The 14,794-nt window shown below is 44.0% G+C and overlaps 1 protein-coding gene across 2 annotated transcripts in view; it reads right to left on the bottom strand.

Annotated features, from left to right (window-relative positions):
* The window catches only part of col4a6 (collagen, type IV, alpha 6), a 72,822-nt gene that overhangs the window by 27,860 nt on the left and 30,168 nt on the right, over nt 1–14,794 (bottom strand). For both annotated transcript variants that reach the window (XM_029525830.1, XM_029525831.1), the window contains exon 4: nt 3,657–3,734. In XM_029525830.1, coding sequence (XP_029381690.1) covers nt 3,657–3,734 — 78 coding nt within the window. The remainder of the gene's footprint in view (nt 1–3,656; nt 3,735–14,794) is intronic.

The following is a 14,794-nucleotide window of genomic DNA, read 5'->3' as shown; positions in this document are numbered from 1 at the left end:
GTTGCTTGAGTCGGGGTCGGACATGACATCATCTGAAGCGGAGGGTCCGTCTCAGCTTTATTTTTTTAAAGAAATAAATCTGACAAGGGGCGTGTTTGTTCCTCCCCCTCATAGCAGAGGTTTTTTCATGCCACGTTTATTGGCTGCTGCATCTCAACCATCTTCATGTCACATTTCTCTGTCTTAGCACGTCGGCCCTCCCCTATGAGGCGCATTGTTCCTTTGGCCTCCACAGCTTTTGGCACATCCGTCGGCAAAATGAGGGCTGTTTTGGTTTTAAACACACAAAAAGATCCCAGCAGTGCATGAGGAAAATCATACATGACATCAGTTAGCATCAGCTGCTCATTACCTGTATTTTTTTTTTTTTTTTTTCCAGAAGAAGGTGCCAAAGTTTCTTGCAGGCACAGCTCCTGCATGACTTCAACAGATTTCACAACCATGTGAATCACACGGTTGACAGAAAATTGATTTATTTTGGTCCAGAGCCAATTCAGCTTTTTATTTCTCATTTTTCTGGCTTCCTTGAATGTAATTTAATATTTTTGTTTATGCGTGTGGTGTCATAAAACATCTTAACCGGTTCCAATTGGAGTTTTTTTTTTGCTTTATATTATATAAAACTGAATATATTGGTTTTTTGAAAGCTGGTTGGACAAAACATGAAACTCGAAGCCGTCATTTTCACTCATTTTTATCAATGAATCATTTCGTTTGTAAAAGAGGTTCCATTTCCATGAAATGAATTAACTGACAAAAAATTGTATGAATGAAGGATCCATCTTTAACACCTGCCTACATTTTCACCTCAAATACTGCAGCCAATAGTCTTAAAAACGCCTCTGCAGACACTCCAAACACGATGGCGAGCTGCTTTCTACCTGTGAAGGTCGGGGCCCGTTAACAGCTATGATCGAGGACACGCGTCGCCTCGCCGACTCGTGAGTACAAAAGTAAAACTGAAAAAAGACAAATAGCACCTTTGAAACTAAACAGCTCACAACTGTAACAGTTAAATAAGGTAACAGAGCTGCTGGCTGTGTCATTTAGGCCACGCAGAGAGGACCCATCCCGGGTAGCTGCTATTACCTGAGCTATATCATTTACCTACAAGTACCTGGCTGCAATGTGGCACTCGTCACTATATTATTTACCCAAAGTGGCGTACGGTAGGCAGTAAGTGTAGGCTTCTGTGTCAGACAGTAATTGATGTTTGGATACAGGCTGAAAGAGACCGAGCTACAGTGTGAAGCTTAGAGTTAGTCTGGTTTTTAGCCAGAGGTGAACACACACACACACACACACACACACAAAAAGGTTTCAGCAACAATTTTTTGCATTTTCTTTCCATGCTGGGGGTAAAGCACGACAATAAAAGGCCAAATGGTGCTGCAAGGTGTTGATTAAAAAAAGATTAAAAACGTCTTTAATTCAAGAATATATAATCTCCAGAAGTGACGAAAGTCTTTTATCATCTTCACAAAAAGAAAAGAATCTGCTGTTTTTCCTCATTAAATATGAAATATTTGATTAGTACCAATATATATATATATATATATATATATTTTTTTTTTTTTTTTATTTAACCCAAAAAAAGCTTCAACCACCACTTGGCCTGAGAGGCAGAACCCAGGGCGGAAGAAATCAGGAAATCAGTTGTTGATCAAATGAAGTTTGATCAAAATGAAATAATTTGAAATCAAAATGCTGAAACATCAACTTCAGTTTTAATTTGCAATCCTGGGTTTTGTCTCTCAGGCGCTTGGTAGAGCTTCTCCACGTTGATGCTGTCAAATATTATGATAGTTCCAACTGACTGCTCCTCATTCAAATGATCTTTAATATCAGGACTGAGAACTGATAATATGTAATCAGAAGCTGCTGTGTCTGAGCATTAATTTATGCTTTTACCGTAATCCGTCCGACTTTGGTTTGATTTTACTTGGTGCTTTGCGGTTGGTGGGGGATAAGTACAGTGTTGTATCAGTCTCAGCCTTTTTACACAACAAGGAAAAACACAATTTTCAGGTTTTCTCTGTTGATAATATACAGGATGAGAGTTAAGAGAAGGTGAAGATCGGTTTCTTATATTTAAATTTGACCACGAGGACCAGATTCCTGGTTTGATTCTACGGTAGGCGGTCAGCAGCTTCTACTGCCGACGTGGATCAGGTTTTATGGCAGAATTCAAAGAACGACCAGGCTGCGCTTTCACTTTCACCACATGACCGCCAGCCAAATTTGAACCTGCAACTTCCGCTTGCGTTGATATTTACGGCCGTCACCTCTGACCCGATGATGCTGCAGAATTTACAGCTTGTCAAATTATGGGAAGGTTCATTCCGACATACGGAACACCGGCAGAGGTTTCCCTCCACGCTGCAGCCATAAATCAGGAGGTGGAGCTGCTCTGCTTGTTGCTAATCAAGTGTGAGCAGCTGGCAGGCGGAGAGCGTGTTTATATATCTGTATACGGCGTGCAGAGCGGACTTTCATCGGCATTCGTTGACATGCTGGTATTGATGGTGATGGAAATTTTTGCCTGAGACAATTGAGGAGGAAAGATTCAATTCAAAAGTCTTATATTTTAGACCGGTTTCTCTTTGGGACTCTTACTGGAATTAAAGGCAGGTCACACTCAAATCCTCTCTTCTGATTGTGCCACTTTTCTAATTTAGATCTAATAGAAATACAGCAGATTTCAAGGAAACAGTCAGAAAGAAAGTCAAAGAAAGTTAAAGAAGTCCTGACAGCTTTGACACTTGTGGGAATCTCACTTTAGATAATATGGGGCCTTTAAACCAAATAAGAATTCCCTTCGTCTGAAACAAATCCTAAACAGCAAACCACATCGACCTTTGTCAGGGTAAGATGTTGTATCTTATGTGTGTTATGACTGTCGGTCCATCGCATCGTCGCGACCTTGCAGCGCGATCCTTCATGGAAACGTCTTAATGCCGCCTAAATCTGTACAGGAGGAAAAGATTCCTTCACATGAAAGCCAAGACAAGAAAAATGAATTCCTCGCCTGAAGACATGATCTGCTCTGGGTTTGTGTGTCTAAGTCAGACGCCCTGCATTACACAACCCAACTATGAGCTCCCTTTGATTTTAGGCAAATATTGATAATGCTCGCGGGCGGTAATGTGTACAGATGTGATGGAAGAGATAAAAAAATTTTAATTGCCGCCCTGAGCTTTCTTCACCAACCAAAAAGGTAATTAACTCACTTGCACTCAAAAAACAGCAAAAACCTCAACCTGAATAAATGTTCAACAAAGTAAAGTGTGTTGTGGGAAAGTTTTACGGCCCAAAATGGCACAATTAACTAAATTAACTTCGCTGAAACACACCGTTTGGATTGTTTACGGATGTTTCATATTTTGTCAGTTTAATTATACATAATAATTCCATTTATGTAATCGTCACTGCTGAGCTTTTCATTTCCATATTAGTTAACAGCAGCTGTTTTTATTGTAGCTATTAGCTACTTCAACAACACAGAGGCTGATCATTTAAACTTTTCAGTTCGCTTCCACCTTTGGGATTTTTTTTTTTTCAAGCTCTGCTACTGTGCACGTCTCCGTATTGACAGACGGTGATTTTTGAGTTTGCAGCAAAACAATAAAAGGGGATTCACAAGAGCCATGACTCACCCTGCTGCCTTTCTCTGGGTTGCACCGACATCCTCTGCTACAGTCCAGGCCTGCACACGGCTCGTCAAACTTCGCACCCTGCAGGAAAAAAAAGGAAAAAAACAGAAGAAGGAGATATTAATAAGTATTCCTGTGAGGTAAAGCTTCACAGACACGACACTCAGGTCGGCAAAAACAACCATGTCACAATCTCCCCTTCCGTTTAGACTGAGGCCTTTGGGACAGCATGTTGCTGCAGTCTTTGTTAAAATCCCCTCGTGACGAAAACAAAACAGGTACAGGAGCATCTCAAGTCACGAGGAGGAGGAATCCCAACAGCTGCGTCAACTGGAATTTGGCAGATTTACAGTAATTCGAAAAAAGAAAAAGGATTAAAACCGGATTTTGTAGAGGATCAGATCCAGTCAAGGTTAATTCTGGGTGTTGAAAGATAAAGAACTCCACTTCTTTTAAAAGGACAAACCCTAATTAAGTGTCCTAACGCAACATGTGGCATCGTGTTTTTCAAGTCGTAAACAAAGAAATATCCCCTTCGGTGTGGATTTCAGCCTTTATTTTTCTTTTCCTGCTGTTTTCCTTCCAACAGGGAACAGATGACTTGAATGTGTGGCCCTTCACTGTCCCCTCCTGTGCTCTTATTAGTACCAGAAATGCAAGCCGGCCTTAACTACAACCAGATCAGCTCGCTACCTGAAAGAATAGAGCCAGTGATACCAAGAGGAGCCCCGAGGAAGCTTTTACTTCCCCGTGACTCCATTCATGAGGCTACTGTGACCTGTGGGACGTTTGTTTCCTCAGCCAGGCCGACCGGGGGGCTTAAAACACCGAACAGAAATGTAACTAAAGCTGAGCTGAGGAGCGTCTTTTTGGACAGCTGCTGCCAGCAGCTGCCACGACGATCCCAGCATACTTCATACAAACACAATCAGGACAACTTAGCATTTTTATTTTAGATAAAGTTTTCCATGAACTGTTTTCATGTGTGACAAACAAACCTTGTGGTGCGTAAACTCGGAGTGAACCGCAGATTGACCTTCAGCTCACCGAGCGGCATTCCTCAGATACCTCCGAAAACATCACGCAGTGCTTTTAGAGCCTTTATAAGCTGACATATGAGTGGCATAAGCTCATAAAACCAGAGCTCCCCGAAACTTCGGCGCACCAAATGCCGCCTATTCACATGTCGGGTCTGGGGGGGGCACGAGGCGACCGACCACATGCTGAGTGGAAATGCGTTTTCTTATCGTGTGTGTTTACACAAGTCAAATCTAATCTGCGCACAAAATACGACACACGCATGTACACAGATAATTAATCAACATGCTGGAGTTCTTCTGAGCGAGCGTCTCGTGATTTGGCGTTAAACTCCAGAGGTCACGACTGGCGTCTCAACATGATTAGTGGATGAAAGGGCGCTGGCAGGGCGGTGAGACGGGGACAGGGGGGAGGGTGGGACGAGATGAGGGACAAAAGGGTGGTGACTGGGGGTCTGATGGAGATTAAGAGGAGAGGAGAGGATGAGGAGCAAGTGTGCAGGTTCATATATGTGCATATGAACTGACCCACAACAACAGAGGTCAAGGACCCGCAAAGACCCGATCAGCTGGTCTCGACTGGGCCTGCCTGGGAAAGTCTGTATGTCGATTGTGATAAAGGCAGATCTGAGCTGGATTTTAATGCTGAAAACACGACAGCTGGGTTTCTTGAGTTGCACCTATCGCTGTTATCAAATCCTCAAACCACAGGAATTTCACAGCACTCCAAACATGTCGAGATCAACTTGTTTGTTAAGTTCAGTTCTGCATGATTTGAAGATTTATGAGTAAACAAAAGTGCGTGCGGTGTGTCTTCACGGGCTCATTGCCACATGATCGCACAACAGAACAACTATTTACAGATCACACCTGAATGTCGCCCCTCCAATGATCTTCCACAAACAACTTTGAGCTGTTTTTTGTGAACAATTTTATGATAAAATTGCATTTCGAACTAAAACCTGTTGACTTGGGTAAGAACTAATTATTTATATTCTGTGTTGATTAGAGATGGACACTTTTACACTATAAGCACCATAAGTGGAGACTAAAATCTAACAGCAGCCACTTCTTAAACAACGACAAGACAACTGGCGGAGAAAGAAAAGAAAGAGGAAAACGCACAACAAGGAGAAAGTGAGCTTGGCACAGAGCAAAGAGAGAGAGAGGAAGGAGAAGGAGGGGAAAGGTCAGCGGTGCTGGTCCTCCTTCTGATCTCCTCGACTCTTCTAATCACAGTGACAGAAGGAGGGCAGAAGAGAGGGAGAAAGCGAAGCAGGGAAACGGGGAAATTTGGGATGGACGAGGGAGGGGAGCGAGGATAGGCGCTGTGAAAGACGTGCTGAGAACGAGGGAAGAGATCCAACTAGACCTTTGGTGACGAGACCTGAAGCTAAAAATAGAAGCTCGCTCATTAGTGCTGGTAAAAATGGAATAAAAAACTAAACAAGGTGGGAATTTAATTAATTCTATGGAGGTAAGAAAAATAGAGGATAGATAGATAATACAAAAGATGGACAACAAAGCTAAAGGTCTTGTGCTATTTTAGCTCCCATCTGTGTATTGTGTTACTCTCATTATTTTGTCACACAAGCCGCCTTTTTGTCGAAGCATGAATGCTTCCCTGAGTTCTGTCTAATCAGAGCAGCCGGGTTCAGACTGTTAATGCCACTGACATCCATTGTACAGAGATATAATCCAGCCTCCACCTGCAGCAGGGCGGAGATGTGCTCGGGCGCTGATCCTCGCTCAATTGGCACCGTCCACACCCAAGAGTTAAAAGTGAAGGATGATACGGGCAAACAGATGCTAAGCCAGCGCCCGAGGGCAGCGCATTCAACCCCGCAGTGGAGGACGTGTGATGTGGTGTTAAAATACCACGGAGGAAGAACAATGACAAAAACATGAAAAGTTACTAAAGGTTAAAGAGAAACACGCGGACGAGGACATGTGACTCCGTCTGCTGATGAAAAAGGAAAGAGCAATCATCCATTTATCCTCAAAGCAGGAGCGGGAGAACAGTTGATCATCAAGCACAACCTGTGTGTGTCTGTGTGCGTCTGGACTAAATTGTCAAACTGATGACAAAAAGAGAAAAAGAAACCGCGATAAAGGTTTTATTCTTGATCCACGACTTGAAATTTACAGATTTACAGATTTACATTGAAACTATGAAGGAGAGATGGATCCACCTGTCCAGGTGAAAAAAAAAAACACTACGGGAATTTATTGAACTGGTTTTAACCTTGATCATAAATATTTGGCTGCTCAGCTTCCTTTTCATCACACTCACACTGACATTTACATATGTTCACAAAAATAACACGATGGAACAGGCGGATGAATTCGACGTGTTCTCCACCTTGTCACCGCGGCATTACTCAGCTATGCCATCTCTCCCCGATCAATCTCTCCTGTTTGCTCATACTTGACTGTCCAAACACTTTGTCTGTGAAGCCTGCCTGCTGAAAAACTACCTCCTGCAGCTCGTGCGTGATGGCCGACGTCTGGACTTGCCTGTTCATTCCTATATAGTCTACTGATGTTATCTGGGTGGCTGTTAAGTCTATAGTTACCCAGAATACAGTATAAAGCTGTGTTTTCTGAGCTATACGGCGGAGACAACATGCATGATGGGACAGGATAGCCTGTTCCTTTTCAAAGTGATAAAGCCTGGCTTGCTTCATACGTGACAGATATTAAGATACAGCATGATGGATAGATGCTCGGCATCGTTGGACATGTTTCAGGTGGCTCTGTTAAACGTCAGAGAGGCACAGTCCTCTGAAATCTGGGTATTCGTGGACTGTTCTGTGTGATATGTCACATCTGTCAGCACGTTCCCACCAATTGCTTTAGGTATTTAAAAGAACATACCGCCTTAAAACCCAAAATTGACCCTTCATGCTTTTCCCTATAAAGAGCTGCGCAGGAATCCGTTTAATCCACAGCCTGTCAATGATCGTGTGCGCCGAGCAGCGAGAGAGCAGAGTTTACGCCAACAGCCGTCACTCAAAGTGTCACTGATGAGCACGCCGATCCTTCACGAGGAGTGCCCGACCGAGAGCCGCTGATTGACAGCGAGAATGGTGAAAAATGTATTTGGAAATGCCGTTTGACTCCGGGGGACCTCTTTAAATTTCACCTTTGTCTGAACTTGACGTTGAGGAGCGAAGGAATGGGGGAAAGAAAAAAAAAAAAAAAAAGAAAACACGAGAAACGAACAGGAAGTTGTGACGGCTTCTGCAAACAAAAGACAGACGAGGCCGAGATGTCCCATTCTTTAAAATCATTTGAGCCGACATCTGCCCTCCCTTTCTCCTCCTTCCTCTTCCTCTCTCCTCTGTTCCTGGTCCATCTGTGACCCCCGACATCCACCACAGGAGACAAACCAGCCGTCCTCATTTTTCTTCTGTTTATTCCTCAGAGTGTGTGCATGTGAGCAGTATGAGCTGCATACGAGCACAAACGTACGGAATATGTGCACGAGCGACAGATGAGGACTTCAGATTTATGCATCCTCACATCGTGTACTTTCACACAACAGCACGTGTGCCCCGACAGGGCCACCCATCGCGGAGCCAGGTCATCTAGAACTCGGCACAGACGGCGGAAATTTGTGATGCTGAAAGGGACCCAAACAGGACGCCGCTCAGAGCCAGCTGTCATGGCCGATGGCTGCGAACGTAAACAGAGTAAACTGCCGCTGATGAAAGACGGAAGAAGAAAATTCAGAGAGGAGGCTTTTAAAAAAAAAAAAAAAAAAAAAAAAGTCTGAGGAATATTTGACATCCCAAATGAAATTTTTAAAAGTTGTTGGCTCCCACTCAGTTTAGCATGGTATCAAAATTAACTTTGTATGATCCCAAACTTTTTATCTTTTTATTTTTATGTATGCTGAATTTATTTAAAAAAATTTGAATGCATATTTTACCCAACCAACAGGCTCGCCACATCAAACTCTAATGACACGAAGCGAAAAAATACGAACGTTTAAATGAAAGACTGCTTCAGATTGTACCTTTTAGTTGGACTACTGATAAACCTACGAACCTATAAATCTCTACTTGGTTGCACGCATGCAAAAACCTGCAGTGTGTACACAGATCCCTCTCTCTCTTTCCTCTGGCTAAAGAGTTTGCAGTCATGATGGAACAGAGACGTTGCTATTAGACAGGATTAGGACTGTACCTGCCTCACCTTGTCGTCTCTCTCTCTCTCTCTCTCCCTGCCTCTGTACCGGGCTCCTTCATCGACATAATTAGAGACTTAAGGGAAGGGAATTTAGCAGTTTTATAATGTTTTTTAAGGACAAAGGACGAGAACGGGCACGCAGGAGGAGAAACAAAAAAAGCTAGGCTACATGTTTCGGCTAATACGTCTTGTACCGGTTTAGGCAGTATATCCTCAGGTCTTGTGCCTGAGCACTGCAGCCGTGCCCAGATCTTCGAAATGCACAAACATATCTGGAGGAAGATGTTATCAGTGAGAGGAAGATTGATCTGGAAAACAAAAATGTTCTGAATCGTGAAACTGTTGTGATTAATGAGAGCAAAATCCTTCTTTTGTAGCCAAACAGATTAATCAGAGCTTCACTTGTCTTGTTTTTTTTTTTTTTAACAGATTTCTGATAATGCTTTATCAAACGTTTGTTTTTATCGAATTCAGCCCTCATATTTGTCTTTCAGAACACCAAAATGGACAAGGATATTAATCTTTGCAATCTATGCAGCATACTGATTAAAAGCCAAATCCACTGAGCACCATCGCCTGAAAACTACTTTGCCCTTGTTTGGGGTTCGTTGACAGTAAGAAAGAAATATTCAAGAACTTAAGGAGCCAATTTAGAAAGAATATATTTCAGTAAATACAAAAATACGTCTTAGAGAATCAGGTTCAAGGTAATTATTCTCTTATTGTGGAGTAAATTGAGACAAATGTTATGACTTGTTTGGAGATGTCACCTCATCTGCTCTGACAAACCAGCATCAGCGCCGGCGGGGTGGGGGAACACCGAGGTGTCCCATGATCCCACGAATGTTCCAAGTTTAGACTTCCCGTCCTGAATCAGCCGAGACCTGACGGACGGATCCAACCGTCCACATCGCTGGAACATGAGCTTCCGGTCTGGGTTTCATTTCTCTCTCTCCCTGCCGTGCAAATTGGGGCTATAAATCAACTCTGTTAGCAAAACAGCCCACGAAAATAGACGCAGGCCGCCAAACCTGCAGTGGCGGATCAGGTGTAAAGTTCATGCAGGGTCGGCAGCCATTGCAATGATCTGTTTCGTTCTTTTTAAAACCTTATCTCACAGAAGGAGGAGTAGTTTCTTTTTAAACTTCACTGCACAGGTAATAATTTCCTCAGACAAAACAAAAGAGAACTGTGGAAAAATGACAGCCATAATTCTTTCACCCATGCAACAATAAAATTAGGATTCCTTCATGTTACGAAACGTCTTTCCATTGTCTCAGTCACCTCCTTTATTGCCGGTGGAAAAGATTAATCATCACAAAATGCAGACTCCAGCTGAGGTCTAAACTTATTTGTACATCTTCTGCTCTTTAGCACGCACAGATAAACGCCGATTAACTCTGAGCACACCCGAAGGCACAAACAACCAAATACAGGCGGCTTCGCAGCAGCTTGGATTATGTCATCCGATGGAAATAAAAAAAAAAAAAAAAAAGGTTCCGAGACGATGCATGCTACAAAAATCAGCGGCGACAGCAGCACTTCCTCTACAGAAGGAGAAGGCTCGTTAGACTGACAGATAATCTTAGCTACCTTTTTGCTATTCTGAAGTTTGTAATTTCAATGTCGCCATCTTGTTTTTTTGTTTTTTTTTGAGAAAGACACCAGGTTTGGCTAATTTAAAATAGTTTGGATGATAAATCTCACCACCCATGCACATATCAAGGTATTAAGTAAAACTGTCCACATTACCAGTTCTATTTTCTTCATGGTTGGACAAGATTTGTTGTGTTTATTTTAGATTCACCAAAAAGACAAACATGTGGCTGATGTACAAAACTGCGCCTGAAGCCTCCATCCACACATATTGTCTCTATAAAGGCAAATTAGAAAGGACAGCCTCTAATCCTCGTCGCTTCATTAAGAGCAGCGGTTTGTCTCTCCGTCCTTCAGTTGGCTCATTGTGTTTTGGCAGTCGACTCACAATCTCTGAGTTCATGCTCTCTTTCACTGTAAGCATCAAGTAAACATCCCATCTGGCTTTGGTTAGGTCGTCTCGTCTCAGTGAAGGGATTATAATTATCTGATGAATCGCCTTCCCCTCCGAATGTTGACAGGAAAAGACTTGAAATCTGGCCACACGATGTTCGCAGAGGCTTTGCTGAATCGATGAGGGGAAAAATAACATCACAGCACAAAACATCGGCAATGACACGCAACGCAAAAGAAAGTATTTATATCATCACACTCTCTCTCTCAGGCCGCGATGAGGGACGATGCATTAATGGAACATAATGTTGAGTAGTGAAGGTGGCTTTTATGACATGTTTGCACCTGAAAATGACAAACAATACATAGCTGTGATGCTCCGCCGCGCTTCCAGTTGGCGTCTTTACAAATGGCTCCACCTCAAATCCTGCCGCACTTTGATAACATACCACACACGGACACGTCAAACCGAGGCAAATTTATCATTTATTTCTGAGTCTGTATCTCAAAGCACACATATTTTCAACTTGTATTGTCCAGAATAAAAAAATAAATAAAAAAAAACCTCTGCTACAGATGACAAAAGGAACAGGTATCCACTTTAAACAGCTGATTTGAAGGCTCAGTTTTGTTCCTGCAGAAGTTTATGAACCAAACACAGATTGAACGGGACCTTTAATCAGTGATTATATAGTTTAATCTATAATCCAACTCTCTAATTTAAAGTCTCAACCTGAAAGCAACAACCCACACGTGAGGTGACAGCGGCCACCCCTCTTGATAACTGCTCTGATAATCGCCCCCTTTGAAGTCGACTAAATGCCCCCCAGCCTGGGGAGGGGAGGTGAAAGGAGAGATGGGGGGCTGGAGGGAGTACATTAAACAGAAGGAGCCACAGTTTGGGGGGGAAAAAGTGACGTAATGGCAGGTAGGAAGCTGCGGGATGAAAAAGTGGGCCGTAATGGCGGACAGATGGGGCGGATGGCGGGAAAACAACGGCGTGGAAGCGGCTCAGGAATGATGGGATGATAGAGGGGGGAAGGAATGTCAGAAGGACAGAGGAAAGAAAACGAGATCTGTGGGATTTGTGTGTGTGTCCACCACAATAGAGGAGATGTTCTTCTACTTTGGAAGGCGGGAACCTGAGATTCAGCTAATGTGCCCCAGAAGAGCAAAAAAAAAACCTGTCGCATAGCTTTTTCCTTCCCCAAGGCCCGACACACAATCACACACAAACGCACACACACAAAATGCCTCAGTACGCGGTGTACGGTTTCATCTGAACAACAAGTGTAAACGGATCAGTGTGTCCCTATGGATCAACGTGAGCACCGCTCTGTGTGCGCACGTACGTGTGTCGAAAGAGAGAGCAAAAGAAACGAAGGAGTGGCTGCAGGCTACAGTTGTCAGGATGACTGAGGATGAGCATCACCATCGCCACAGTTGGGTGATAATATCAGTTCGGGCCGGGGGGCAGATCAGCTCCCATCCGAACTGAGGAGGGAGAACGTTATGACATCACATCAGGAGCAGAGAATTAGTTTCAGCTCCCTGAACTTTGTATTTCTGATTTCTGAAATCACATTTTTTGCTCCTCATGTTTACGACAAAATGCACAAAATTTCCCGCAAAAGACAAAAGTCTGCCGGTGTGCAGACTTTTCCTTTAAACACTCCCGTCGCCATAGTTGTAAAATCCGCCGAGCTGACCTCAGGTTACCTCGCCACATCCTGTCGCCGTGCCAAACAACGCCTAGCTGTGCGTCTCCCCCCTCTGCCAACCAGGACCTATTTTTAGCAGCGGAAGTTTCCCCAAACAGAGGCGCAGCTTGTCGAGGTGGTGAGAACAGACGGTCGCTGGGAATCTGGACAAACTCCACCGCAGTGTGTCCATGTGTTGGTGTGTCTCTGTGTGTGTCTATTCCTGAACAAGGTAAGTGTGTACATGTTGAGAGCGTCTACTGGACACTTCCAATAAAAGAGTGTGTCTGTGCGTTTGTGTGTGTGTGTGTTGCCTCCCACGTGTGCACACTGTTGAATTCCACACCTGCAAGCTGAAAGTAAACACAACTCAGGCTCTGGAGAAACACACACACACACACACCCGTTTATCATCATCACCTTTTTCTTTCACTCTTCGTTCTGCTGTTCGTACTTCAGGTTTTCTGACTTTTATTTAGAATGAATTTTAATAAACTGTAGAGTTCACTACATGCAGAAAACTGAGGCGTTAGCTTAGCATAATGAATGGAAGCGGAGGGAAACAGCTAGCATTCACGCTACACCATCCACATCTGTATATAAAAAGCGTAAAACTGATGATGTGTGGTTTTAATGTTGGCATATAAATGATAAGACTTTTACCAAATGGGACTTTAAATTATAATTAAAAATAAAACAGAAGCTAAGACAATTTACAGACCTGTTTAGTAATAAGACATAATTCATTATTGTTGCCTCGTCTTCCTCCACTTCGTCCGAACTCGCCCTCTTTTAATTCCTCGGTGAGTCAGGTCACGCCGGCACGCAGCAGCAACCGCACACCTGAGGACGCCTCAGTTGTGGCTGAAATTTATTGGTCATCAAAAAGTCTTTCTCTGCCTTTACAACAAGTTCAATCAGTGTTTTTTTTTTTTTTTTTTTGATGAAGCAGACAGCGTTCTCCTTCTGCTGACTCATTCTCCATTACAGCCTCAGCTGTGTCTGACTCCAGCTTGGTCTTGCTTTTGCTGATTGAAGTCAAACTGCCTGTGCAAACACTTGAGCCCACATAAATGGCCGAATGTGCATTTCCCCCGCCACCACAGTCTGGCTGGTGTGGCCGCCGTCGGCCCCAAAAGTCAACCAGACAGATACATCAAAACCGCAGAGCTGTGATTCATCGAGGGGACAAAGAATCCGAGCGCGAGTCCAAAAACAACAGAAGCCCTCGCCGCCTGACCACAGGGGGCGGACAAGTGCATCTGCCCCCGCCCCGAAACGGAGGGGAAATTCCTCTGGCTGACCCAAAACACACCGCCACACCTGGGAGAGCCTGCAGCGCCACAACCAGACCATTAAATTTCACTTTTCCCCTCCTGCCTTAGTAACAGCATTAACTCCTCTGAACGTGGAAACGTGGGTCAGGGAGCGCTTCAGATAATTCTCTGTGTTTGTTTTAACCAGCTCAGAGGACCAGACAGGTGGGGGGGGGGTCTGGATTGCATCAGAAAATCTGACACACTCTGATATAAGCCCTCACGTGGACACGAGGAGACGCAGCGTGGAGTTCTGGCGTGTTAAACGAAGTGCCGCGATGCCATTTCTGACCTTCCTGATCTGCTTCACTGTGAATCGGTCTCGGCCCGACATGTCTCAAGGTCGTCTGGGAGCTCTGAGATCTCAGAGAAATGGGAACCTGAGATAGAGAAAAGTAAATCTGCTTTAAACTGGTCAGCACTGTCAGAAAGACCTTGAGTCTCTTCAGGATGGGACTCAGGGCCGTCTCTGGCTCCACCTCTTCTTACTCTGCTGGAAACGATGTCTAAATATTTTAACAAACAGCAACACACAAATTTGTGCTTTTCGCTCGACGCCCCCATTCAAAAGTGATGCACCCGGTGATCACACCCAAAGAAGCCCGTTTGAGTTCATCCCCTTTTGCTTTACGATTCAAAAAGAAACCTGCAGACGGTCTGAAGCATGACGTCTCTGATCTGCAGCAGCGTTTGTGTGGGAATGTGCGGCGAAGGATCCGAACAAACACACACATAAAAAAAACACTAACAGTGTGTAACCAGGGCTGAAGAATGCCGACATATAAGCAGCCTGCGGGCAGAAAAAAACTCCCAGCTATGCTATAGACACCCCCCCTCCTCCCCCCCCGCCCCTCCAGTCAATCAGCTTTTCAGCGGCTCCTAAAGCAGCATGGTGAGGTTAAAAT

This window comes from Echeneis naucrates, chromosome 18 (assembly GCF_900963305.1).
Source record: "Echeneis naucrates chromosome 18, fEcheNa1.1, whole genome shotgun sequence".
Lineage (NCBI taxonomy): Eukaryota > Metazoa > Chordata > Actinopteri > Carangiformes > Echeneidae > Echeneis > Echeneis naucrates.
This window is presented reverse-complemented; position numbering and strand designations above follow the sequence as displayed.